The sequence below is a fragment of the Aspergillus foveolatus genome (assembly GCF_047715535.1).
Source record: "Aspergillus foveolatus strain CBS 279.81 unplaced genomic scaffold BDW70scaffold_32, whole genome shotgun sequence".
Taxonomy (NCBI): domain Eukaryota; kingdom Fungi; phylum Ascomycota; class Eurotiomycetes; order Eurotiales; family Aspergillaceae; genus Aspergillus; species Aspergillus foveolatus.
The window spans coordinates 264,203-284,477 of NW_027396096.1; the positions used below are offsets into that span (position 1 = coordinate 264,203).

General features: G+C 51.4%; 8 protein-coding genes across 8 annotated transcripts; 3 read left to right on the forward strand and 5 right to left on the reverse strand.

Moving 5' to 3' along the window:
• Positions 1–54: 54 nt before the first annotated feature.
• Positions 55–2,052, forward strand: BDW70DRAFT_138448 (Lectin C-type domain protein). Its single transcript, XM_073737222.1, has 2 exons — positions 55–197; positions 254–2,052. Exons 1-2 carry the CDS (start codon positions 135–137, stop codon positions 1,976–1,978), a joined length of 1,788 nt encoding a protein of 595 aa, XP_073594996.1. The 5' UTR covers positions 55–134; the 3' UTR covers positions 1,979–2,052.
• A 189-nt stretch (positions 2,053–2,241) lies between these two features.
• On the reverse strand, positions 2,242–4,899 carry BDW70DRAFT_71971 (uncharacterized protein). Its single transcript, XM_073744664.1, has 3 exons — positions 4,417–4,899; positions 4,177–4,368; positions 2,242–4,127 (listed from the first exon to the last, which is right to left on the reverse strand). The coding sequence occupies exons 1-3, from the start codon at positions 4,585–4,587 to the stop codon at positions 2,379–2,381; spliced, it is 2,112 nt and encodes a 703-aa protein (XP_073594997.1). The 5' UTR covers positions 4,588–4,899; the 3' UTR covers positions 2,242–2,378.
• A 337-nt stretch (positions 4,900–5,236) lies between these two features.
• Positions 5,237–6,987, forward strand: BDW70DRAFT_71983 (NADPH-adrenodoxin reductase; the record flags this gene model as incomplete). The annotated part of the gene is made up of 3 exons (XM_073744665.1): positions 5,237–5,532; positions 5,587–6,021; positions 6,067–6,987. Coding segments are annotated over 3 exons (1,601 nt in total), but the record flags the coding sequence as incomplete, so codon positions are not given.
• A 1,713-nt stretch (positions 6,988–8,700) lies between these two features.
• aspf13 (allergenic cerato-platanin Asp F13) lies at positions 8,701–9,177 on the forward strand (the record flags this gene model as incomplete). The annotated part of the gene is made up of 1 exon (XM_073740929.1): positions 8,701–9,177. The coding sequence occupies one exon, from the start codon at positions 8,701–8,703 to the stop codon at positions 9,175–9,177; it is 477 nt and encodes a 158-aa protein (XP_073594999.1).
• Positions 9,178–9,791: 614 nt separating this feature from the next.
• BDW70DRAFT_138460 (SDR family NAD(P)-dependent oxidoreductase) lies at positions 9,792–11,236 on the reverse strand. The gene has a single exon (XM_073737223.1). It carries the CDS (start codon positions 10,972–10,974, stop codon positions 9,946–9,948), a length of 1,029 nt encoding a protein of 342 aa, XP_073595000.1. The 5' UTR covers positions 10,975–11,236; the 3' UTR covers positions 9,792–9,945.
• A 628-nt stretch (positions 11,237–11,864) lies between these two features.
• BDW70DRAFT_72030 (peptidase family M20/M25/M40 protein) lies at positions 11,865–14,860 on the reverse strand. Its single transcript, XM_073744666.1, has one exon. The coding sequence runs from the start codon at positions 14,489–14,491 to the stop codon at positions 12,098–12,100; it is 2,394 nt and encodes a 797-aa protein (XP_073595001.1). The 5' UTR covers positions 14,492–14,860; the 3' UTR covers positions 11,865–12,097.
• A 598-nt stretch (positions 14,861–15,458) lies between these two features.
• Positions 15,459–16,911, reverse strand: BDW70DRAFT_138463 (4a-hydroxytetrahydrobiopterin dehydratase). The gene is made up of 4 exons (XM_073737224.1): positions 16,376–16,911; positions 16,237–16,299; positions 15,682–16,157; positions 15,459–15,627 (listed from the first exon to the last, which is right to left on the reverse strand). The coding sequence occupies exons 1-3, from the start codon at positions 16,718–16,720 to the stop codon at positions 16,005–16,007; spliced, it is 561 nt and encodes a 186-aa protein (XP_073595002.1). The 5' UTR covers positions 16,721–16,911; the 3' UTR covers positions 15,459–15,627; positions 15,682–16,004.
• A 445-nt stretch (positions 16,912–17,356) lies between these two features.
• On the reverse strand, positions 17,357–19,780 carry BDW70DRAFT_72045 (putative MFS multidrug transporter). The gene is made up of 4 exons (XM_073744668.1): positions 19,515–19,780; positions 17,860–19,352; positions 17,760–17,804; positions 17,357–17,695 (listed from the first exon to the last, which is right to left on the reverse strand). Exons 2-4 carry the CDS (start codon positions 19,334–19,336, stop codon positions 17,394–17,396), a joined length of 1,824 nt encoding a protein of 607 aa, XP_073595003.1. The 5' UTR covers positions 19,337–19,352; positions 19,515–19,780; the 3' UTR covers positions 17,357–17,393.
• Between the last annotated feature and the right edge of the window lie 495 nt (positions 19,781–20,275).

A 20,275-nucleotide genomic window follows, 5' to 3' on the forward strand; every position in this document is an offset into this window, starting at 1 on the left:
CTCTTGAGCGCGAACTTGCAGAGTGCTCTCCACCTCGACGATCGCGTACCGTATCATTATCGACGGAGGGCAACGGGGCTTCTTGCAATGCATGAGATATTTGCTCCTTTGCATATCGAATATTATACATCTTCATGTCCCTGAAATTCAACCCGGATGATTCTCTTTTGAATGCTACCTGGGCTACCGTCCTTCTGGTTATCCTTCCCTCCGCAGCTGCGATATTGGGAATATCAGGCTGATTACCATGTAGAGCGAAAGAGATGTAGCCGGACAAATCCCAATAAATTTCGTCACCACATCCGCTATCTCGCTGCGAGCAGCCTGCTTTGGCGACAACAAGTTTGGCAGGACTGCAGCCGAGAGATGCCTCTCCAATCTGCTGGCTATCGGCTACCGGCGCTTCAACATCGATCTATATTGGTCAACCGAGCTCCGTCGTTGGAGCCTATGCCCTGTTTCGATTCCTAAGGGCCTGCATGTCATGACCGTATCCCCAGACGCTACACCCACTGCTACTGCTTCGGTTGCGCAAGGTACCGTCACAGCGGAGGTCGACTCGTCGGATACGCTGCTGTATGATCTTGGCTCGTATAAATGCTCGGATAACTTGGATCTGCAGGACTTGATAGATATCTTTAGTGATTACTTTCAGTATACCGACACCAATCTGGTGATATATACGAGATATCTGTCGCTCAATCTCCATGTTGCTGCTGATCCCACTTCAGCCGAGGAGTCGCCATCAACTGTTACCGGCGAACAGCTTCCGGCCGTGTCAGAACGAGTCGGCTATATCCTGAATGATAAGCTTGGGTCGTACATCTACGGGCCCTCCAGGCTGCTCGAGGACCGCCGTAACCTAAATGTTTCGTGGTATGCGGTAGATGAATCGAACAAACCAATTACTCAGTACTTCACCATTGAGGAGGGCCCGGAGGGTGTACAAACCACACCAGATGGATGGCCAAGCGCGAATTTCATACAGCTAGCAGCTGAACGAAGGCTGCTTATTGAGTATGGCTCGGTTGGTTCGCAGCTGAGCGACTACGATCTCTCTGCAGAAAACGACGTTATATTTCCTCCGAACTACCTGACCTCATCTATACCGGTTGACGCAGGTGACAACGGGAGTCTGGATTCCGGGTGTCTATACAACCCAGGTACGACGGACATCTCGAAAGTCAATGCGTCCTGGGCAATATCTAGCCATATCCCCGTTCCTTACAATTCCAGCGAGGAGTCCCTCCGGTCCATCTCAGACCTGGTTGTAAATCTCACGGCATGTGGAATGGCCTTCACACTCAACGATACCCTCTTCGGCGACACCGCGGACGAGAACCCGGTCCCGTACCGCAATCTCTCCCTGTCATCCTCTTGGGCATGGGCCCTAGGCGAACCCGCAGCCCCCTCCCACGACCTAGACTCTGCCGAATCTGACGACACTCGTTGCGCCGTAATGGACCTGTCCCTTGCCGGTCAATGGCGCACAGCTAACTGTAGCGAAATGTATCGTGCCGCGTGCCGCGTGGACAACCAGCCATTTCGCTGGTCTCTTTCGTCAGACCCACTCACATACAGAGATGCCTATGACAACGCCTGCCCTTCATCCACAAAATTCTCTGTTCCACGCACGGGCCTTGAAAACACATACCTGTTCCGCCATCTACTTTCATTATCAAATGACCTAATCGACCCGTCGGCCTCAGACACGCTCAAAACCGCAGTCTGGGTTGATTTTAACTCCATTGATACCGAAACTTGCTGGGTGACTGGCGGACCCGTTGCAACTTGCCCGTATACCGCAGATCCGGACCAACTTGAGAGGCGGACAGTCTTGGTTGCCGCTGTCGCGGGTATAGTGATCTGCATTATTGCGGCGCTGACACTGTTCGTCAAGTGTAATGCGAACCGGCGAAACTCGAGACGAAACAGAAGGGTTATTCAGGGATGGGAGTACGAAGGTGTACCTTCTTGAAAGAAGATATCTCAAGAGCCTCAGTTAAGCATCAGCGCTGCAATAACATTTCTATTCTTCCACTGCTATATACGTGAGGCACATCTCTATCATTCCCAGTGGTTCTACGGTTTATATAAAAAACAAAAGAAATCATAAGAGGTGTCATGGTATTCATTCCTAGCCCAAACTACATATCAGTCGTTAGTACGCCAAACAGTAGATACAAAAAGCAAGTGAGTATCACACAAGAGATTCGAAATCCTATCCCACCCATCCTTTATGAGCATCTCATCCTTCATTTCATTTCCGTAAATAATTCCATTTCCATCTCCAGTTACAAGCAATGATCTTCTCTGCTTGCTTTCCTCACTCGATCATATTGGACCGAAAGCGCAGTATCAAAATAGATCTTATCAAATCACAGCCCAGCAAATCTCGCCCATCCAGCGGCCCTAGGCGTGGAGTTGGGGTTTCCGTTTCCGTTTCCGCTCGTGCTTTTGGAGCTAGGGCTATCGATACCGCCTCGGCCCTCCTCAGCCATTTTGCCGCTAACGTCTCGTCTCCTCCCAACGCCCAGACCGGCAATGTAGTTTCCGTACGACAAATTTGGGCCTTGGCCGACGCGACGGCCGAAGTCAGCCCCTGAGTTACTGACAACACGGCCTTTACGATCTCTATCGGTTACAGCAGGATCGGTAGCTGGACGGGGTTCGTGGTATTTCTCTGCAGAGTCTTCGCTCTGCTGCTGGAGAGGGCCGTAGGAGTTGAGCTTATGAGACTTGCGCTTTACAAGCTTGGTTTTCTTGGCGCTCTTTGAGTCATCGTCAGTGACAGTGTGTATGTCTGCTCCGTTGTAAAAGCGTTCCTTCTCCGGGCGCTCAAGAGGGGGAACCTTGTGCTTTGGCGGAGTCGGGCTCAAATTGGGGATGTCGCCGAGGACCATACGGCCAGGTACCGTTTTAGTCTCAGTGGAATTGGGCATGGGCTGGGGTGTCGGAGGGTTAAGTCCCAGAGGATTAACTCTGAGGGTATTTCCATGTCCTTCGTCACTGTCCTCGTGATCCTGGTAAATATCGATGCGATGGTTCCCAATGTCATGCTCATCCTTCTCGTCATGGTCATAGAGTCCGTTTTTGCGCACATTGTGGCTATCGTCGTCATTCCCGTAGTACTCGTGCATAGCTAGAGACTCATATTCACCGCGAAGGTCTTCCGATATAGTCTCGCCAATATCCCATCCGTATTTTTGGGCGAGGCCCATCCAGTCGACGACGCCATTCAAGGATCCAGGTGTGCCGGTTCTGCTGTAGACAGACGACGGCTCACGCGGAGCTGCACCGCCATTATCAACGTCCTCATTCAGGGAAACCGAGCGAGATGGGAACGCAATCCAGTTGTCTGAAGTAGTATTGTCCGAGGCTGGGCTGACACATTGAGAGCGAGTTGGTATTTCAGGAGACGGCTGGCGCAGTGGAGTACTAGACGGGATAGAAGAGGTAGGACGAGCCTCAAAGTCCGTGTCATGCAGGGGTATTTCGTAAGGTTCTTCGAGGGTATTCGCGCGGGACCGGAAGGGCATCTCTGGGATAGAAGACTGCGAGTTCCCTCTCTGCTTAACCATATCAACCGGCGGCCGTAGCGAATTGCCTTCCGATGACTTGGCCCTAGTATGCGTGAATGGGATCGTGCGAGGGACGCCGATCAGAGGCTGCGCAACTGAGTTTGTTGAGTCTAGCGTAGAGCTGCTAGCATGCTTTTCGGCAATCTCTGATTTGGTTCTCTTGTGAAGACGAGACGTCAGATTATCTTCCAAGGGGTTAAGGTCGGGGGGCAGCTGAGCAATCTGGCGGAAGATGTTGAATAGGAAGGCAGAGATTCCGAGAGAAATCAGGTGAAGCCCTCCATTGACAACACTAAGATAAAAAGTCGCCTTTGCAATTGTCGTTATGACATCCGTATCCGTGCTCAGAAGTGTTTGCCAATTGTAGGTGCCAGCAGTATACTCCTTATAGCCCAAGTAGGCGGCAAAGGTATAAAACGGCACTAGCCCTAGGTCCAAGGTTGTGGCGAACAGCATATAGCTCGCTTGTGAGCCTGGAGGTCTGGTAACCGGGGAGCGGCACAAGTGGTAAACAGCATAGAGGGTGTGCAGGATTGCTACTGCGGGCTTGATCAAGTCAGTAAGATTAAAAAGTATCAGAGTGCTCCTCACTCACCCCAACACGGATGATCCATATTATCGAAACCGCGACATTCTTAATGACAATAGCGCAAAACAACGACCCGAGAGCCCCAATCAACGACAGCACCCGTAGACCCAGTTGTATCTTTCGACCGTAAAAGACCTTTGGCTTTGTCCTAGGGCTCATCGGAGTCCATTGCGACCGTCCATCGGGGAGGTTACAGTACTTCAAGCTGTCAGCAATATTCAGTAGTCAATAAATTGTGCGAAATACCGAGTCTGGGTGTCGATTGAAGTTGATCAGCGGGCCTTTCTGCTTCTTTTTGGGTGGAGGACGAGTCCAGCTCGCCTGCGTCACAGCTTTTGGATTGAAAGGAGGATCTGTAGGCCCTCTGAAACTGAAAGCATCAGGAGGTCCGTAAAGAAATGGAGGAGAATTCCCCATGGTTGCAATAGGCAATAGCTAAATCACAGCAATGACAGCCTCCACCCACGCGAGGCGGGGAAGGAGAGGAATGTGCGCAAGAGAAGGAATGTACTGAACAATTGAAGATTGGAAGACTGGAAGTCGGAAGGAATGAGGATAGAACGAGCCTATTGAAGGATACAGAAACAAGCAGGCTGCGTCTTAAATTGCCGACAGCTCGTGCATGCACCACGAGATCTCCCAAAATGAGGTTCAGGTGGAGTGAGATGGGGGCGGCCGAGATACTGTAGTGTCTATTGAGGCTGAAACAAGAATCGTCAACAACACTTGCCGGGTTGGCCCGGCAACCGATAAGCCTTATCACACAGATCTACTGGGTTACGAGTGTGACTACGAAAGTACAGACTTAGTAACTGGAAAAAAGGTCGTAAATTAACGAATAAGAGTCGTTAAGAAGCAACGACCCTAGTAGATGCGATGCTGAGTGTCGCGGAGGAGGCCGACGGCGGGTTGTATACTAGTACTAGTATAGTGGAAGACCCAAGGTTGAAGTACCGCCGGCTAGCTTGAGCTGGCGTACGATTAGATCGATAAGATCACGTGCTACGCGATTGAGTCACCCCGAACTTCTTGACATATAATAAAATTATACTTTACCTACATTCAACGATGGGTCTGCAGAATGCTCCATATATATGTGCGCAATGCACATTTCGCGCATCTCGGCCTCTGCGTCTTGCGCATTTCTCTCAATTCCAGTCACAACGCCGTAATGTCAGCCAAACGGTTCAGACTAACCGACCCTTCCGAGTAGCCATTGTAGGCTCGGGCCCCGCTGGTTTTTACGCAGCATATCGGCTCTTGGGGAAGGTCGAGGATGCGGTAGTAGATATGTACGAGAAGCTGCCTGTGCCGTTTGGCCTGGCAAGGTACGGCGTAGCTCCGGACCATCCGGAAGTAAAGGTCTGTCTCCCAACAGCTATGGGTGAGAGCCCGAGGACTAACGGCGACGGTCAGAACTGTGAAGAGAAGTTTACGGAAGTTGCAGCATCTCCACGCTTCAACTTTATTGGAAACGTCGAGTTGGGCGAAACGCTGCCTCTTCGGGTGCTCAAGCCACACTACGACGCCATCCTGTTCGCCTATGGTGCTCCGAAGGATAAGAAGCTAGGAATTCAAGGAGAAGACGCGTTGTGCAGTGTATATTCGGCGCGAGAGTTTGTGGGGTGGTATAATGGGCTGCCGGAGCATCGAGACCTGAACCCGGACCTTGCCGCGGGAGAGGATGCTGTGATTATCGGTCAAGGCAATGTTGCATTGGATGTGGCTAGGATATTACTGTCCGGCGTGGATCGTCTCCGCCAGACTGACATCGCCGATTATGCTTTGGAGGCACTGTCCAGGAGCAAAATCAAGAGGGTCCGGGTAGTAGGCCGCAGAGGCCCGTTGCAGGTACGTCGACCCTGTGGCTGTACATCGCATTTCTAACCCCGACAGGCGTCGTTTACTATTAAAGAGGTTCGAGAACTGCTACAGCTCCCGTCTGTATCATTCGACCCCATACCTCGCGATCTTCTTCCCCCGGAAGACGTCATTTCAACCCTCCCAAGGGCGCAGAAACGACTGATCCAACTACTCTCCAAAGGATCTACCAATGACCCTACCACAGCCACCAAATCGTGGTCTCTTGACTTCCTCCTCTCGCCAGAATGTCTCAACTGGTCTCCTGTCTTCCCGTACCATCTGTCTCATGTGCGCTTCGCCCGCAACGAACTCGACCCTGCGGATCCGTTCTCCGCAAGTGCCAAGGTTACGCCCAAGTACCTTTCGGACGGCAAGCCGGCCAAAGTCGACATTCCCGCGAACACGTTTTTTCGCAGTGTCGGCTACAAAGGTCTTCCCTTGCCTGGACTAGAAGACCTTGGAGTGCCTTTCAATGAGAGCCGCGGAGTGATTCCGAACGACGGCTTTGGCCGGGTCACTGTGCCTCTGGCGTCAGAGGCCGGGACCCATGATATACTCCCAAATGGGTCCCTGATTTCGCATCTGCCGGGGCTATACTGTGCCGGGTGGGTCAAGCGGGGACCGACGGGTGTGATCGCCACAACAATGACAGACGCGTTCAGCACGGCGGACGCGATCGCGGCGGATGTGGCACAGCATGGTAACGCTTTGCTCAACCCGTCGAACGAAAGGACCGGCCTCGGATGGGAGGGCGTCCGTGCCGAGGCAGAGCAGCAGGGTGTAAGAGCAACGACCTGGGAAGACTGGGAACGAATTGACCGTGCGGAGCGCGAGCGTGGATCGCTCAAGAGCAAGCCGCGGGAGAAGTTTGGACGAGTTGAGGAGATGCTGGCGGCGTTGTAGAGGTATAGCTCTGCCATATGAAGTCTCCCTCGCACTCTGGTAATTATGGGGGCCTAAGGTCAAGGCCTAGCTTCTATGCGCCTATTTGTATTATTAACCTGCTTATACACCACTCCATAGATGCAAGAAGTGCTGCCACAAGTAATCAGCCTCTATTTGTTGCAATAATGCAAGGACTGAATTGAATAGACAAAACACTCTAAGCACCTGCACTTGACCATTAAACCTACCTAACAAACGGAGGAAAAATATCTCCACCTCCTTCATATCGCAAGGAAAAAAGAAATATGGAAAAGCCACAGAAGACAACTCATAACTCCCGCCATGACCGCTATCTGGCTTTATGCTGACAGAATGGATGCGTCTTTCCCTACCTCCAATCAAGATACCTGAGATTAAAGGTACGAGCCCTGATCCACCGGGACCGGGTAATATCCGGTATTCATGACGACTAAGAACACAGGCGCAGAACTGAGCAAACACTAAGCACAATACCTGGCAAACATCAAACAGGCAGACAAACGGTTAGGTATCCTATGACTGAGGATTATCATCGGATTGAAAATTTTTGCGGACAGTGGTGCTAAAGTCCCAAGCTGAATTCATCAGTTCTTTGACTATCTAGTAACTTTCAAAACCGAACCGAAGTCTCGACGTTAAAGGACACGGGTTTACGAGATGCAGAGAGCAATGACCGGTCGCGTCCTTTAGGCGACCAGCTACTTAATTTCCTGAATTTGCGTGGCATCACGGTGGTTGAGACGCGTCCCTGAGGTCCACTGGACCTGCAAGGCCGGATATTGGTGTATTGAAGTATTGGAGTGTTGGAGTGTTGGAGTGGTTTGTTTACATGGGCTGACGGCAGTGTGTTTCACACACAGCTTGGAGACTGGCAATGATATAGTTGTGATTTGACCAACCAGACGTGGTGCGGAGAAGAGCTATAAATAGTCTGGAAGGATAGCCCTATGACAGCTATGACGGAGCCCTTGTTCTATTCCTTTCTATTCTCTACGCTTCATCTTACCGAGTACTGTGTACGAGGTACTGTCGAGGTACTTTCGAGGTAACGTTAGTTTCTGATTTATGTCGAATACCCAGATAGTATTGGTATCAACTGTCCTAGTACGCGAGTCCTCACCGTCGCAGTGGTAAACAACGTGCTGTCTTACATACCATAAGCCTGGCCGCCTTAAACTAAATAGGGCTTCCCCACGCCGATCGGTAGCTGTCTAGGGCTAGAGTCCAGCATGTCTCACTGGCATCTGACACAGTCAGTCTGTCCACTATCGGCCTGTCAGCCGACATGCTGATCACCCATCGATCGAGCAAGAGTGTCTCACTCGGCACGGATCGCTGTGATCTGCCATTGCTGAGGTTTTACCCGCGCTTCTATTCTTTCTACGTCGTACCGTTAGGCTGCAGCTGCCAGCCAAAATGCGGGTACTCTCTAGATGCACAACCTTGCGACCCATCGTGAGACCGACTGTTTGACCGCCGTGGACTTGGACTTGGTCTTGGATTGTCTCCGAGGGAACGAAAGATCGAGAAGTCGTACGAATCGGCGACGAGAGAGATATAAATACCGTCTGTCTTCCAGGACCTCTGCCTCCTCCATCATCAAACATCGCTCCTCACTTCTATACAACCAGCCTCCACCACTACCAAACCAAACCATCCGTCGCCTCCTTCAAACAGACCCATATCTCAAATCTGGCCGTCTGCTTTTCAACGCTCAAACCAGCCTCAAGACTGTAATACAAGATGAAGCTCGCAACCCTCCTCCCCGCATTCGCTGCTGCGGCCCTCGCAGCCCCCTCAAACCCGCTCGTCGCGCGCCAGACTTCCGGCACATCTACTCTCTCCTACGACACCAAGTACGACGTTGCCGACACTTCTCTGACCGCTGTTGCCTGCTCGGACGGCGATTACGGCCTCATCACTGAAAGGTACACGAATTTTGGCTCTCTGCCTACATTCGCACGCATTGGCGGCGCACCAACCATTGCCGGCTGGAACAGCCCCAACTGTGGCTCGTGCTACCAGATCTCTTACACCTCTGCAACTGGCCAGACCAACTCGATCATAATGACTGCCATCGACACTGCTCCTGGCGGCTTCAACGTCGGACAGCAGGCCATGGACCTCCTCACGGGTGGCCGCGCGGCCGAATTGGGCCGCGTCGACATCACTTGGACCCAGGTTGGACGGGAGCAGTGCGGACTGGCTCCAAGATCTTAGGGCAGGTTTGATATTGGGATGAGTTGGAGACTGTGTTCTAGATTGGTTTGCTTTGATCCGATGTACTACATTCCGCTCCTTACGACTTGAATAGACTTGTTTTGGTTTCTGTTTCTTCTCTACCATAGCAAATAAGGTACTCTCTCTACTGGAATCTCGCAACCTAATTTTAAGCACCGGACAGTGTGTTCTGGTCTTCGATTCTACGTAGATTGATTACATTGAGCTACCGAGACTGTCATGGGTTGTCTTATGTTTATGGACTATAGGAGAACTTGTGCATCAAGTATGACAGAAGAGCTTTAGATAACCCCGGAAGCAGGAGAATTAGGCCACTTGAGAGAAAGAGATATTCCAATGGCTGGTAAACCCAGAGTACCCCTTGGTCAGACCCCAGACGCACAAAAGAGATGCATACGTACTCTGCACTAGGGTATCTAAGATCTAGTTGACGATATGCCTTACCAGGGGTCTCTTCAAGGTCTAAGATGGATGAAACTTAGCAGCCTCAACTATCACGATCTCATCGTTGCCCTGGTCATATTCTCCGGGCTAACAATCTCGCGTCTTACATTGTACGTCACCAAGAACGGGTCTAGATGACGAAATTGTAAGAACTATACAAGTTATATGTATGGAACATGTAAACTAAGTATATAGAGGAAAAGAAGGTCCGACATGAGACGCTGACTGTCGTATCATGCTGTGATTATCATGTTGGTCATTGCAAGTCATATTTTAACATAGTAATACAATACAATCAAGTTCTTAGACCGTCCCCGTCGACAAGACATACCCGCCATCGACAACGATCGTCTGCCCATTCAGGTACTGGTTCGTAGCAGCAAACAGTACCGTGGCGGCCATGTCCTCATCCTTCCCCGGTCGACCAGCCGGAACCTTCCCTTCATACTTCTCTTTGGGAAGCGCGGACTTCTGCTTATCGTCGCTCTCGCTCGCCGTCATCTCACTGGGAAAGACACCAGGAGCGATGTTGTTGATACGAATTTTCAGTCCCGAGCTTGCAACCTCGTGCGCCAACATCTTGGTCAGGTGGATGGTAGCCGCCTTGCTTGCATTGTAGGCAAAATGGTGCTGCGAGGCCTTGACAATACCGGAAATAGACGAGATGTTGATGACAGTCGAGGACCAGCCCCGCTGGGCATCAGTGGCCTTCTGGAGCAGAGGAAGGAAGGCAGTTGTCGTGTAGAAACACTGAACAACGTTCGTGCGGTACGTCTTATCCCACTCTTCCATGGAACTGCTAGCGTCCTCAAAGAGCGCCTTGCGCAGGTCTTCCGGTGTCTGCTTGTCCGTATCCTGCGTTGCGCTGCTAACGCCTGCGTTGTTGATCAGGATATCCAGGGCCTTTTCATTACTCGAGATCTCCTTGACCAATTTCTCGATCGAGCTCTTATCCGTCACGTCCGCCGTAAGCGGGATTATCTGCCCGTCGATGTTCTTGCTATAGAGCTCCGCGACACGGTCGAGCTTCTCGCTCGTGCGGCCGGTGATATAGACCTTTGCGCCGTTCTTTGCGAGCGCCTGCGTGGCCATCAGGCCGATTCCGGAGCCGCCGCCTGTAACAAGGGCAACCTTGCCCTTGACGCTAAAGAGATTCTCTAGCCTGAAGTGGTCGTTGCTGGTTTGGGCGGACATTTTGGCTTTAGTCGAGACGGGTCGGAGGATGTGGTGGTAAGGTGTCGGTAGAGGAAACGATGCTGTGGGGAGTTTTGTCGTGATTGTAGATCTCGAGATCGAGGTGCAGGGCTTTGTTTGGAAAAGAGAGCGGAGCATTATCTGGAGTTGAGGTTGGATTGAAGACGGTTGGGAGGTTTATATGCGGCTTTTGGTTAAGCTGTAGGTGGTCTCAGGGTGACGTCTATAGAATACAAAGAGCTGCAATGGAGGTGTCATCATACACCTTCTGGCGTGCAAGTGTCCGCCCCACCAGTCAAATTAGCCACAATAGCTGTTGTGGATTCAAAAGTGGCTACTAGGACAGGTGGACCTGGATGACATGCAGGCCGGAGGGGGACATAACGCGGTGTTTGTTAGGGCTTGCCGTCATCGGCATGTCATCCAGGTTGCCTGACCACAACCCATGTTAAAATCCTGCTCACTAATGAGATCTACGGACCATCGAGAAGTATTTTGAATCGGAGCCTCTCTTCCTGCCTTGTATCACGAGTCTAGAGTTGCAAATGATGCCGGCGAACCAAATATGACGTCACATTGATTATATTGCATGTCTAGGACTACGCACACTAAGTGTGTCCGAAGCGACCCTTGCTGTGATCACTTGAGACGTTTCATCGAAGGCATCTGTGTGAATCTGAGAATGTTGCTAGAGTATCCTACCGCGGTCGAATATATCCCTGGAGAGTCGTCAGTACCAGTACTTCACAGCACGCGTATATCAACAACCGTCAGTTACCCACTTTATACGCCGTAGTCTTTTGACGTTCTTGATACGTTTTCTAAAGAGGTGTGGATGAGGATACTTGTTACACTGGTCCTTGTAGATAGCCTGAAGAAGATATCACCACGAGTCGAATTCCACACTGTATTACTATTTTGTATTGCTGGTATCCCATGTCTATTTTATTATACACAACAATGCCCCACATATGCAAAAGCCAAAATGCAAAACTAAATCATGCAAACGCATACAGCGCGGGATATCTCGAGAAAATGAAGCTCCATCACAGCATATCAAATGCCTGGCTGGACAGGGAGATGAAACGGGATTAGAAGTGGTATCATGCAGGAAGTGATCAAAGAAAGGAAGTGAAATGAGAGTGAACGCTAAGCCGCTCAGAATGCATGCGATGTGGGAGTACTGGAGTCGTGAGGAGCGAGAACTTCGGCGTGGAAACTTGTGATTCAAATGATGTTGGTGGCTCTGGTCCGGGTTATATTAGATATAATTTGCGCCGCTATACTTCGCGGGCGTATTCATTGGCCTGGTCGCGACACTTCGTACGGTCCGTGGAAGATGGCTCTGCGCGGAAGAAATAGGAGCGACGTCGCCCAGTGCCTGTTGAACGTCTTTCACAGGTGACGATGGCGGAGACTTTTCTGACCACGCAACTTGCGGAGAGCGCTCAACGAATGCCGAAGGAATTTTCGGTAGGGGAATATTTGGAGGAGGCGCGCTTGGAGGACCGGCAGTGAGCTGAGTCATGCTCTTCCGCCGCGCCATGACTATAGACGATGGACGGCTAGGCGGATCTGTTTTGCTGGGCTGATCAGAGTGGTTGGGCGTATTCACGACTTGGGCAATTGGCATAGTTTGATGCGAGGCGCTTGGTACCACTGGTTTGACATTGACTCGGCGAGGCGAAGTTGATTGGCAAGGCAGCATTGCAATATGCTCTGGCAGGTGCGAATAACGAAGACGGCTGCGGTCGCGTTCTCGGGGCACATTCGCAAGCGCATCTTCGGAATTTGACGTACGAAGCGACTTGTTTTGATCCCGCCGTTCTGCCAGTTGACGCTGCTCGCGGTTATCAAGTGAAATGGCGAAGCCGTCTCGACTGGGAGATTGCGGTGGAGATGAAAACATGGACATGGTATCGATTGAGGTATCATCCGGATGATCACCTTGGACAGACGGCAGCCGAGGAACCTTGTGCCTATCTTGTCGAGCTGCAAATCTTTTGCTAAAAAGTGGCACACTAAAGTTTGGAGCCGGCGGCGAAGCACTCCGAAAATGTGCCTCAGGGACCGCCGACTGCGCTCGAGGTATCTCTGCGGCTTCTGAACTTGTCGCCTGGGGCAGGAACATTGACTGTCGCTTTCTCGGAGTCGAGAAAGTCGGGCTAGCCGGGCCGGTGACAGACGAAGTCGGCTCCGCAATGACGCTGCTGTCTGGAAGAGGTGGTGATCCAACTGCGGCATAGAAGCGTGCGGGCTCTTCATCTGTCTGGGCCGTGGACACCGAGCCTGCGCGCGACTCGGGCTTAGGGTGCATGACCATCGACCGGCGAGGGAGCGAAATATACGAACTCCGACGAGACTGATCCCCAACGCTGGAGTCTTTGTCCTCAAAGTTCATTGATTGTCGCGGTTGCAGGTAGACCGCCGAGAACCGGTTAGGGTCCTTCTTCACCATCTGTCGCATGCTAGGGGTGGTCCGCAATTGACTCTCCATTCCCTCGTCATACACCTTTTCAGAAACGTACTTTTTACCGCCCCGAGTCTCTATCTGAGCGCGGACCGCCAATAGCCAAGAACTCATTTCCTCCGGGTCATTGAACACAAGAAGCATATTCCGCGCTAATCGCCGAGCGTGGGACCTGTGAAACCCAAACCGCGAGAGAATAGGCCTAGACGATTCGGCGGAAATTGTACTACTATCCTCCTCAGAACCCTGGGACACTTGCAGCACCCAATGCTTGCCGGGAATTGCGTCGCTGGCAAACGCCACGGACTTTGGTCCGAGAGGAAGCATCTTCTCGGGTAACCGGTCGTGTTTACCCTCACCAGCGTACTGCAGAATATACCCGGATGTTGCAATAATAAAGACTTTTTGGGTCCATTCGCCCTTTTCGACGTTCTCTGAGAGAGCGCGTAGGTATTTTTGCTTCTCCTTATCAAGCTTCCTCTTCCGCGCTGTAGGTTCCTCCACGGGTTCCTCATTCGCCGGTTGATTGGCTTGCTGATCATTGTCCCGCAAATTCGCTTCCCTTGCCCTGAAAGTAGCATGCAGGCGCATGATGGAATCGCTGGACAGGACCGGAGCCGGGAGAGTAGCATGCTTCAGCGATTGCGGATAAGCTTTAAAGAGTGGAGGCGGCTTCCACGCCACATCTTCCGCAGGTAATTGGTCCTCTTCATCAGTCTTCGTTCTATGTTTTGGTTGCAACTTGGACCGTGGTGTATTTGTCGCCGCGGTGGGCGTGGCGGGAGTGGGAGCGACAGAAGCTACAGCAGCCCGAGGAGTTTCACAATCCTCTGCCTTGGGCGATGAAGGCACCGCTTCCTCGGCTCGAGCCTCGTTCACCGGGTCCTGAGCCTCCTCGATGCCCGAAAGCCTGACGTCCGACTTCCGAGCCGGTTTCTCGCGACTGAAGATATGGCGCAGGCTTGACCTGGAAGATTGCCGCTTAACATGCGGCGCCTGCAAGGGAACCCGCTCTGTTTTGTTGTTCTCAAAATCTGAAGGCCGAGGACGCTGCTTGAGGGGTGATGCGACATTGACAATCTGAGAGCTAGGACGGCTGAAATTGGTTTGTACGTGCAAGGGTGCTACTTGATGGCCTCTCCGTTCGCTGACAGACGGCTGAGATAGTTTGGTGTTGAGGGACATCGCTCTGACGTTTTGCTGCTCTCCCCGTCGACCGATGACCTAGCGACGGAAATTATCTTTATAATACTCAGCAGGATTGGGAGGGAGATATATCAATGCTAACTTCGCGCAACATACGACGTCAGTTGTGCAAGGTATGGCCGTGAAACAATAAAAGGAGTGGCTGAGATGATCCGTAACGAGGGCGGCAGAAGTCTGAATGATTCATTTGAGTAGATACATTCAAAGAGCGATCATAGATATCGTAGACGGGGACGGCGCGAGGAGCCAGATGCTCGGTAATCCTGGCCTTAGAAAAGGGTATATATATCAAGGGAATGACTGGAAGTGAAAATCGTAGGACCGGTAGAAAGTTGCTGGTCCCATGCGCGCGGGATCGGAAGCTTTCTGAAAAAGAACGTGCACGGTGCGAAAAGCGTCAGCGCTGGACGCGGGCTTAAGTCGAGGACTGCTTCAATCAAACGCCCGTCCTCAACAAGTCCATTGTCATCACTTATTCAGATGCCGAATGCCAGAAGGAGATGAAGAAAAGCAAAGGACCGTGAGTGGAAAAACAAAGGGAGGATGAGATGGGAGCGAGGAGCAGGCCAGAGGGTGATGAGGGAAAGTCGCCCGCCTTGGAGGAGCGGAAATGAGATGACTGGCCTGTCTTTGTGCTGAAATGAACTAAGCGCCCAATCCTATCCACTGCCGGGGTGTTGAGTCCGTTGACTAGAAAGGTGACTAATTTACTTAGGGTTATTTGTGATCAAGTCTGAAACGGTTCGGACGTATCCCGCAAGAACCATGGGACTGAGACCGCAGTCGAGATCTATGATCTATGGGACTCATGGAGCCATCATCACAAGGCGAGATGGACCATCTCGATTTGGTCTTTTAGATGAGACCATGAGATGGGGACTCAACCAAAGTGAGCCCACCATTTGAAACTTCATGGTTTCCTAACTTGTTTTCAAGTTCGGATAACCCCTGAATCAGCTGTGTCCAACCCCACTCTGGATAACGGTTTTCGGCTGAGACAGCTCTAGAGCAGTTTAGCCTGTGTGTTCCTTCCGCCCAAGCCAATGAGCTAGCGAGAATCGGGAATAGAACTGGAGCTGCTCGAGACCTGGCTCTTTCCGGAGTCTTGAGATCGCCTGCGAAAGGGGGATCAGCATCCGCCACAAGGATCATACGTCACTCGCACTTGCCTTGAGACAGATCGAGCACGGAATTTCGTGCTTCGCATTTCACCTGTCATGTCAGCCCTTGTTCCGGGAAAAAGAAGAGCTAAGCTGCAAGTGCAGAGTGCAGACCAATCGAAGCACGGAGACTGAGTCGTCAAAACGTCAACCTGAAACTGAAAACGGTACCACAGGAATCGAGACAAAGTGAGGCTGACTCATCCTCCTTCGTCTCCGCCTCTTCCCCATACGGATTAGGTTGCGTGCAATTATGCATACGCAAATATGTACAGAGGCGAACAAAAGTAGCTTGATTACGATAGTGTAAGTAACATCCACCGATCCAGAACCTACGTCGCCGGTCCACACTTCTGGCCTTGCCCTTCCTGCACCACGCCCATCAGCTCTGCCGCTTGCTCGCAGAACTGTGCCATTGAGATATCCTTATCGGTAAGGCCGCGAGGATGATGGGTGGTCCAGTGGACGTCCACGGACCCGAGTCTCTAGAGCTCGCCGATTAGCATGCGATGAAACCTATTGCTCAGGTTCCGCGACTCCTGTTGTGACTCTGTTGTGACTTACAACCGTCATTGTTGCATGGTGCTTCTTTGTAGCGCTTTGCGATGCAATCACATTCACAAAACTCTGCGATCCATCGGAATCACATCCCCATGTCAGCTTCAAGTACTGAAATGGAGGTGAGCATGAAGAAGAAGCTTACGACGGCTTTGAAATAAGACCGAAAATAAAAAGTTTTCTTGATGCCAATCTTGTCTTCATCTAACCTCCACCCTTGATCCTGCAATTCATTCAGCTGCGGACGCAGCTGCTCTGGGTCAAGTCCCTCGGCAAATTGAGGGTCCGAATCCATAGTTGAAGCCCTGCGGATGCTGATCCCGTTCTTCAAATGAGGTTGACGAGAGACGATAGAGGGAGCACTTGGTCGCAGATATGGCAATTGATACGGAAACAGTAGCTGTCGAGTCGAGTAATTGCGAAGACACGCCGGACGGAAGCCTAATATTGACCTTCGAAGGTGCTGACAACCTTTGAGGGCGGGGTTCATTTTGCAGGGTGCACTGGTTGAGAGATGCAGAGCTCTTCAAATGACACCGCAGTCTCACAGAATCCTAGCCTGAGTCACATGACCAAGTGCACTTCTGAACAGAGTGAGCGTCTAGCAATAATCCAAACATGAGCATCACCGAACATAGAATTATGCTGTCAGGCATGAGGCTACAGTATAGCAGACCTGGTATTGGAGAAATGGATTCATAATACAGGTCTCAATTCACTATGGGCCATAAGTACGTGCAATCAATTAAAGCTTGGTAGCTAGAATAATCAGATGGGTCAAAAGCCAAAGGAGCAAGCTGAATTACAGATCAAGCGAGAATTGATTACAATGCGCCAGTGGATACCAAGCAAGTCTTGTATGCAATCAAGGCATCACGAAACCATAGCGATCTGAATATGGAAATGCGGGGAGGACCGCTTGAGAAGAACATTAGACGAATTAAGAGAAGTAGGGTACCGAAGCATCCCTTCACAGATTGTAAGGCAAAGAGAAACGCGAGAAATTGTCGACAAGGAGACCGGACGAGTTACTTCAGGGCAGCTAGTTGCTGTGACGAGACCAAGTTGAAATATCCGGGTATGGCTTAACTGATTCGGTCTCACGCGTCACAAGTCAAATCTCATTCATCATCATCGTCATGATTTTGAATCCTTGCAATTCGTTACACCTCCGAGAAGCTCTGTCGCGCAGAGGCACTGCGCGAGGTGGGACGTGACGCCGCAAAGCTGTTCTGTCGGCTGCCCAGTGTTTGGCGGATGCGCAAGTTCTGTTGCGATCGTGCAAAGGAGTTTGCCCTCGAGCCTGTCGGGACGCGTGAAAGTCTGCCAGTGTGGATAGCACCGTGGCTTTGTAGTTCGGCCTTTGCGTCCGATAACTGTTGTGCGAAAGGCGACCTCTTGCGGAGAGTCGGGCCGTACCAGTAGATAGCGTACACGGCAATGACCAAGAGGAACGAGATGCAGACTAGAATAATGGTTAGGACCGCTGCTGCATTCTTTGGCGCAAAGTGTGAAAGGGAGACACTTACAGAGAATGGTAGAAGCATATTCGAGATGGTACTTGCCGCCGATGTCTGCAAGGTTGATTAGCTTTCATCAAGTACATACTTGCCAAGAGTCACCACTTACTCTGGAAGAAAGGTGTCGCAGGGATCGTTAAGACACCAGCAAGAAAATCTCTCGCCCAGCCGTTTCCGCCAGTGGCGGAAGCCGAGTATGGCCCATAGGCACAGATCATGTAGTCGATTGTTGCCATGTAAATGCTGTAATTGGCGATACCGACGATGGCAGAGAATACCATGGTGCCGATCCAATGAATGGGGGGTCCCAGACTAGTCCAAGCGAAACCAATCAACCCAATGGGTAGGCAGGGAGCGGTCCAGAGCAGCCACCAGAGACGGGATTCATACTGAGCCTGCTCATCATCAGGCTTCTCGCGTCTCTCCTTAATGTTTCTCTTAATGGCCGGGATGAAGGAAAACCACGCAATGAGGTAGCCCACGAGAATTGGAATGAATGACAACCCGAGTGCAACAGTTCCAAAGCCCCACTGGTCGTAAACCAGGCCGAAGGACTGGATGAACATGAAAATCAGTGCGTCACTGAAGCCACTCAGCAGTGAAAGAGTCAAGACAATCGGCTCGGTCAAAAACATCTTGAAGGGACGGATCCAAGTAACAAGAATCTCCTGCATCGAGAAGCGTTCGCTGTAGGGGACGAGCTCATTGGGTCCGTAGATGTTCGGGTTCTCACCACTCTTCCTCATCTTCTTGGCAATTCGATCCATCAAGATGGTAGTCCGAGTCTCGGGGACGAATAACAGGTGTGCAATCTGAACGAAGCCACCAAAGATAAGTTGAATCCAAATGTTCCAGCGCCATGGCAAGTACGCTTCGACAAATCCTCCTACCACAGGCCCGATAACCGAGCCAGCAACAGACGAGAAAACAACACAAGCAACAGCATACTGCTGTTCATCCGCTTCCCAGAGATCGGCAATCATACCAAGAGTTACTGAGCCACCAGCTGAGCTCAGACCACCCAGAGCACGACCTACCATGATTGAGGCGAAGTTGGGCGCAAGTGCCACAGGAAGCTGCCAGACGTTGACAAGAAAGAGACTCGCCTGCAGGATCGGCTTGCGACCAAGCTCCTCACTCCAGGGTGCCCACAGCTCGCAACCAAAGGCATACAGGACAAGGAATATCATTGCACCACAACGCGCAGCTTGCATGCTTACGCCAAACTCTTCTGAAATGCCAACAAGAGCGTTGGAATAAAGACTGGTGTTGAAGTTCATGGAAGTCTGAACGAGAAAGATCACCGAGATGACCATCCACTTCTTCCAGCTTGGCCACGCATAACCGAGTTGATCATAGCAGTCGTCTTCGGTCAACTCGATCTTCTCGCCAGGCTTGTTCTCTAATTGATGTAGAGTAGTACCAGCCGTAGGGTCGCGGGGAAGCTGAGATTTGCTGTCGGGGTCTGCTGTAGCTCTATCTTTCTCAGTCTCGATAATTGCATCATCTTGAGACGTGGAGGATGCTTCAGGCTCTCGCAGTCTCTGCGACGTTTCAATCTCCTTCTCGGAGAGTGGCGAGGCCATCTTGGTTGAATCACCACTGTCGTGTCCACATTAGCATTGCCCTTATATGGACTGAACACAATGTCGATATATGAAGCAATAAAGAAACGGTGCGAGGTCATCAAGGGTAACAGTGCTGGTTAACCAGTACCGATGGTCAAGGGCGCCGAAAGCAACAGATGCATGAGATGCTACTTACAACAATGACACTGGCCGGGACTGTAGCACGCGAGATGAGGGTTAGGCAAAGATCGGCGTCAACGTGAAAGAGGGTAGAGGAACAGGAAGGTGGAGTGTCGACGAAAACGAGGAAGAGGCAGAGACAATGATGGGGGAATGACGAGAAGATAAAGAGTCGAGAGACGGAAAAAGCGGGGGGAAGCGAATGTTAAAAGAGGGAGGGCCGGGGAAGCAGAGGGAAGAGGTGAAAGAAAGAAAAGAGAGCTCGCGCCTGGCATCATATGGTGAGCATGGAGGCAAGAGCCCCCCAAAAAGGGAAAGAACGGACAACGCCCGCCGGTGTTGGCTGGACCCAGAGAGCGTCGATGCTACGTACCTTTCCTTGGGCAAGGTACCCCCCTTCCCCCCGCCTTCTTTAGTTTTTCTACTGCTAGCTTTGTGTTTGACTTCAGTGAGCCATATTCTCATGTCGATCTTCGTTGGCTGATTCCAAGGTCGAATCTCGAAACCGCCCCATGAAGATCTCGTGCCTTGGCGGCTGATTCTTTGCTTTTGTTGTGTTATCCCATGGTACCTACAGTGCATATCGACGGCCTACGAAGTGTGGATGGACAGAGGAACGGCTGCAGAGAGGCACGCCACCGCGTTCGTCCACTGGCCTCCCGCAACGGTCTACAACTGGCAAAATGCGGTGGCCGCTTGACGCTGTTCTGGGCCGGAACCCTTCGTCGAGGCCGGATCGGGAAGGCCGAGCGGCGGGACTGGAATCCGGCATCGAAC

Excerpts from the sequence above, each read along its gene's own strand:
- BDW70DRAFT_138448 (XM_073737222.1), top strand. The coding sequence starts at position 135 with ATGTCCCTGAAATTCAACCCGGATGATTCTCTTTTGAATGCTACCTGG. Across the intron at positions 198-253 it reads CCTGGGCTACCGTCCTTCTG|AGCGAAAGAGATGTAGCCGG; the intron begins GTTATCCTTCCC and ends ATTACCATGTAG.
- BDW70DRAFT_138460 (XM_073737223.1), bottom strand. The coding sequence starts at position 10,974 with ATGCTCCGCTCTCTTTTCCAAACAAAGCCCTGCACCTCGATCTCGAGA.
- BDW70DRAFT_72045 (XM_073744668.1), bottom strand. The coding sequence starts at position 19,336 with ATGGCCTCGCCACTCTCCGAGAAGGAGATTGAAACGTCGCAGAGACTG. Across the intron at positions 17,805-17,859 it reads TGCGACACCTTTCTTCCAGA|ACATCGGCGGCAAGTACCAT; the intron begins GTAAGTGGTGAC and ends TCAACCTTGCAG. Across the intron at positions 17,696-17,759 it reads ATATGCTTCTACCATTCTCT|TCTGCATCTCGTTCCTCTTG; the intron begins GTAAGTGTCTCC and ends CCATTATTCTAG.
- BDW70DRAFT_72030 (XM_073744666.1), bottom strand. The coding sequence starts at position 14,491 with ATGTCCCTCAACACCAAACTATCTCAGCCGTCTGTCAGCGAACGGAGA.
- BDW70DRAFT_71971 (XM_073744664.1), bottom strand. The coding sequence starts at position 4,587 with ATGGGGAATTCTCCTCCATTTCTTTACGGACCTCCTGATGCTTTCAGT. Across the intron at positions 4,369-4,416 it reads TCAATCGACACCCAGACTCG|TACTGTAACCTCCCCGATGG; the intron begins GTATTTCGCACA and ends GACAGCTTGAAG. Across the intron at positions 4,128-4,176 it reads TATGGATCATCCGTGTTGGG|CCCGCAGTAGCAATCCTGCA; the intron begins GTGAGTGAGGAG and ends GACTTGATCAAG.
- BDW70DRAFT_138463 (XM_073737224.1), bottom strand. The coding sequence starts at position 16,720 with ATGAACCCCGCCCTCAAAGGTTGTCAGCACCTTCGAAGGTCAATATTA. Across the intron at positions 16,300-16,375 it reads GGTCTTATTTCAAAGCCGTC|AGTTTTGTGAATGTGATTGC; the intron begins GTAAGCTTCTTC and ends GATGGATCGCAG. Across the intron at positions 16,158-16,236 it reads ACCATGCAACAATGACGGTT|AGACTCGGGTCCGTGGACGT; the intron begins GTAAGTCACAAC and ends GGCGAGCTCTAG.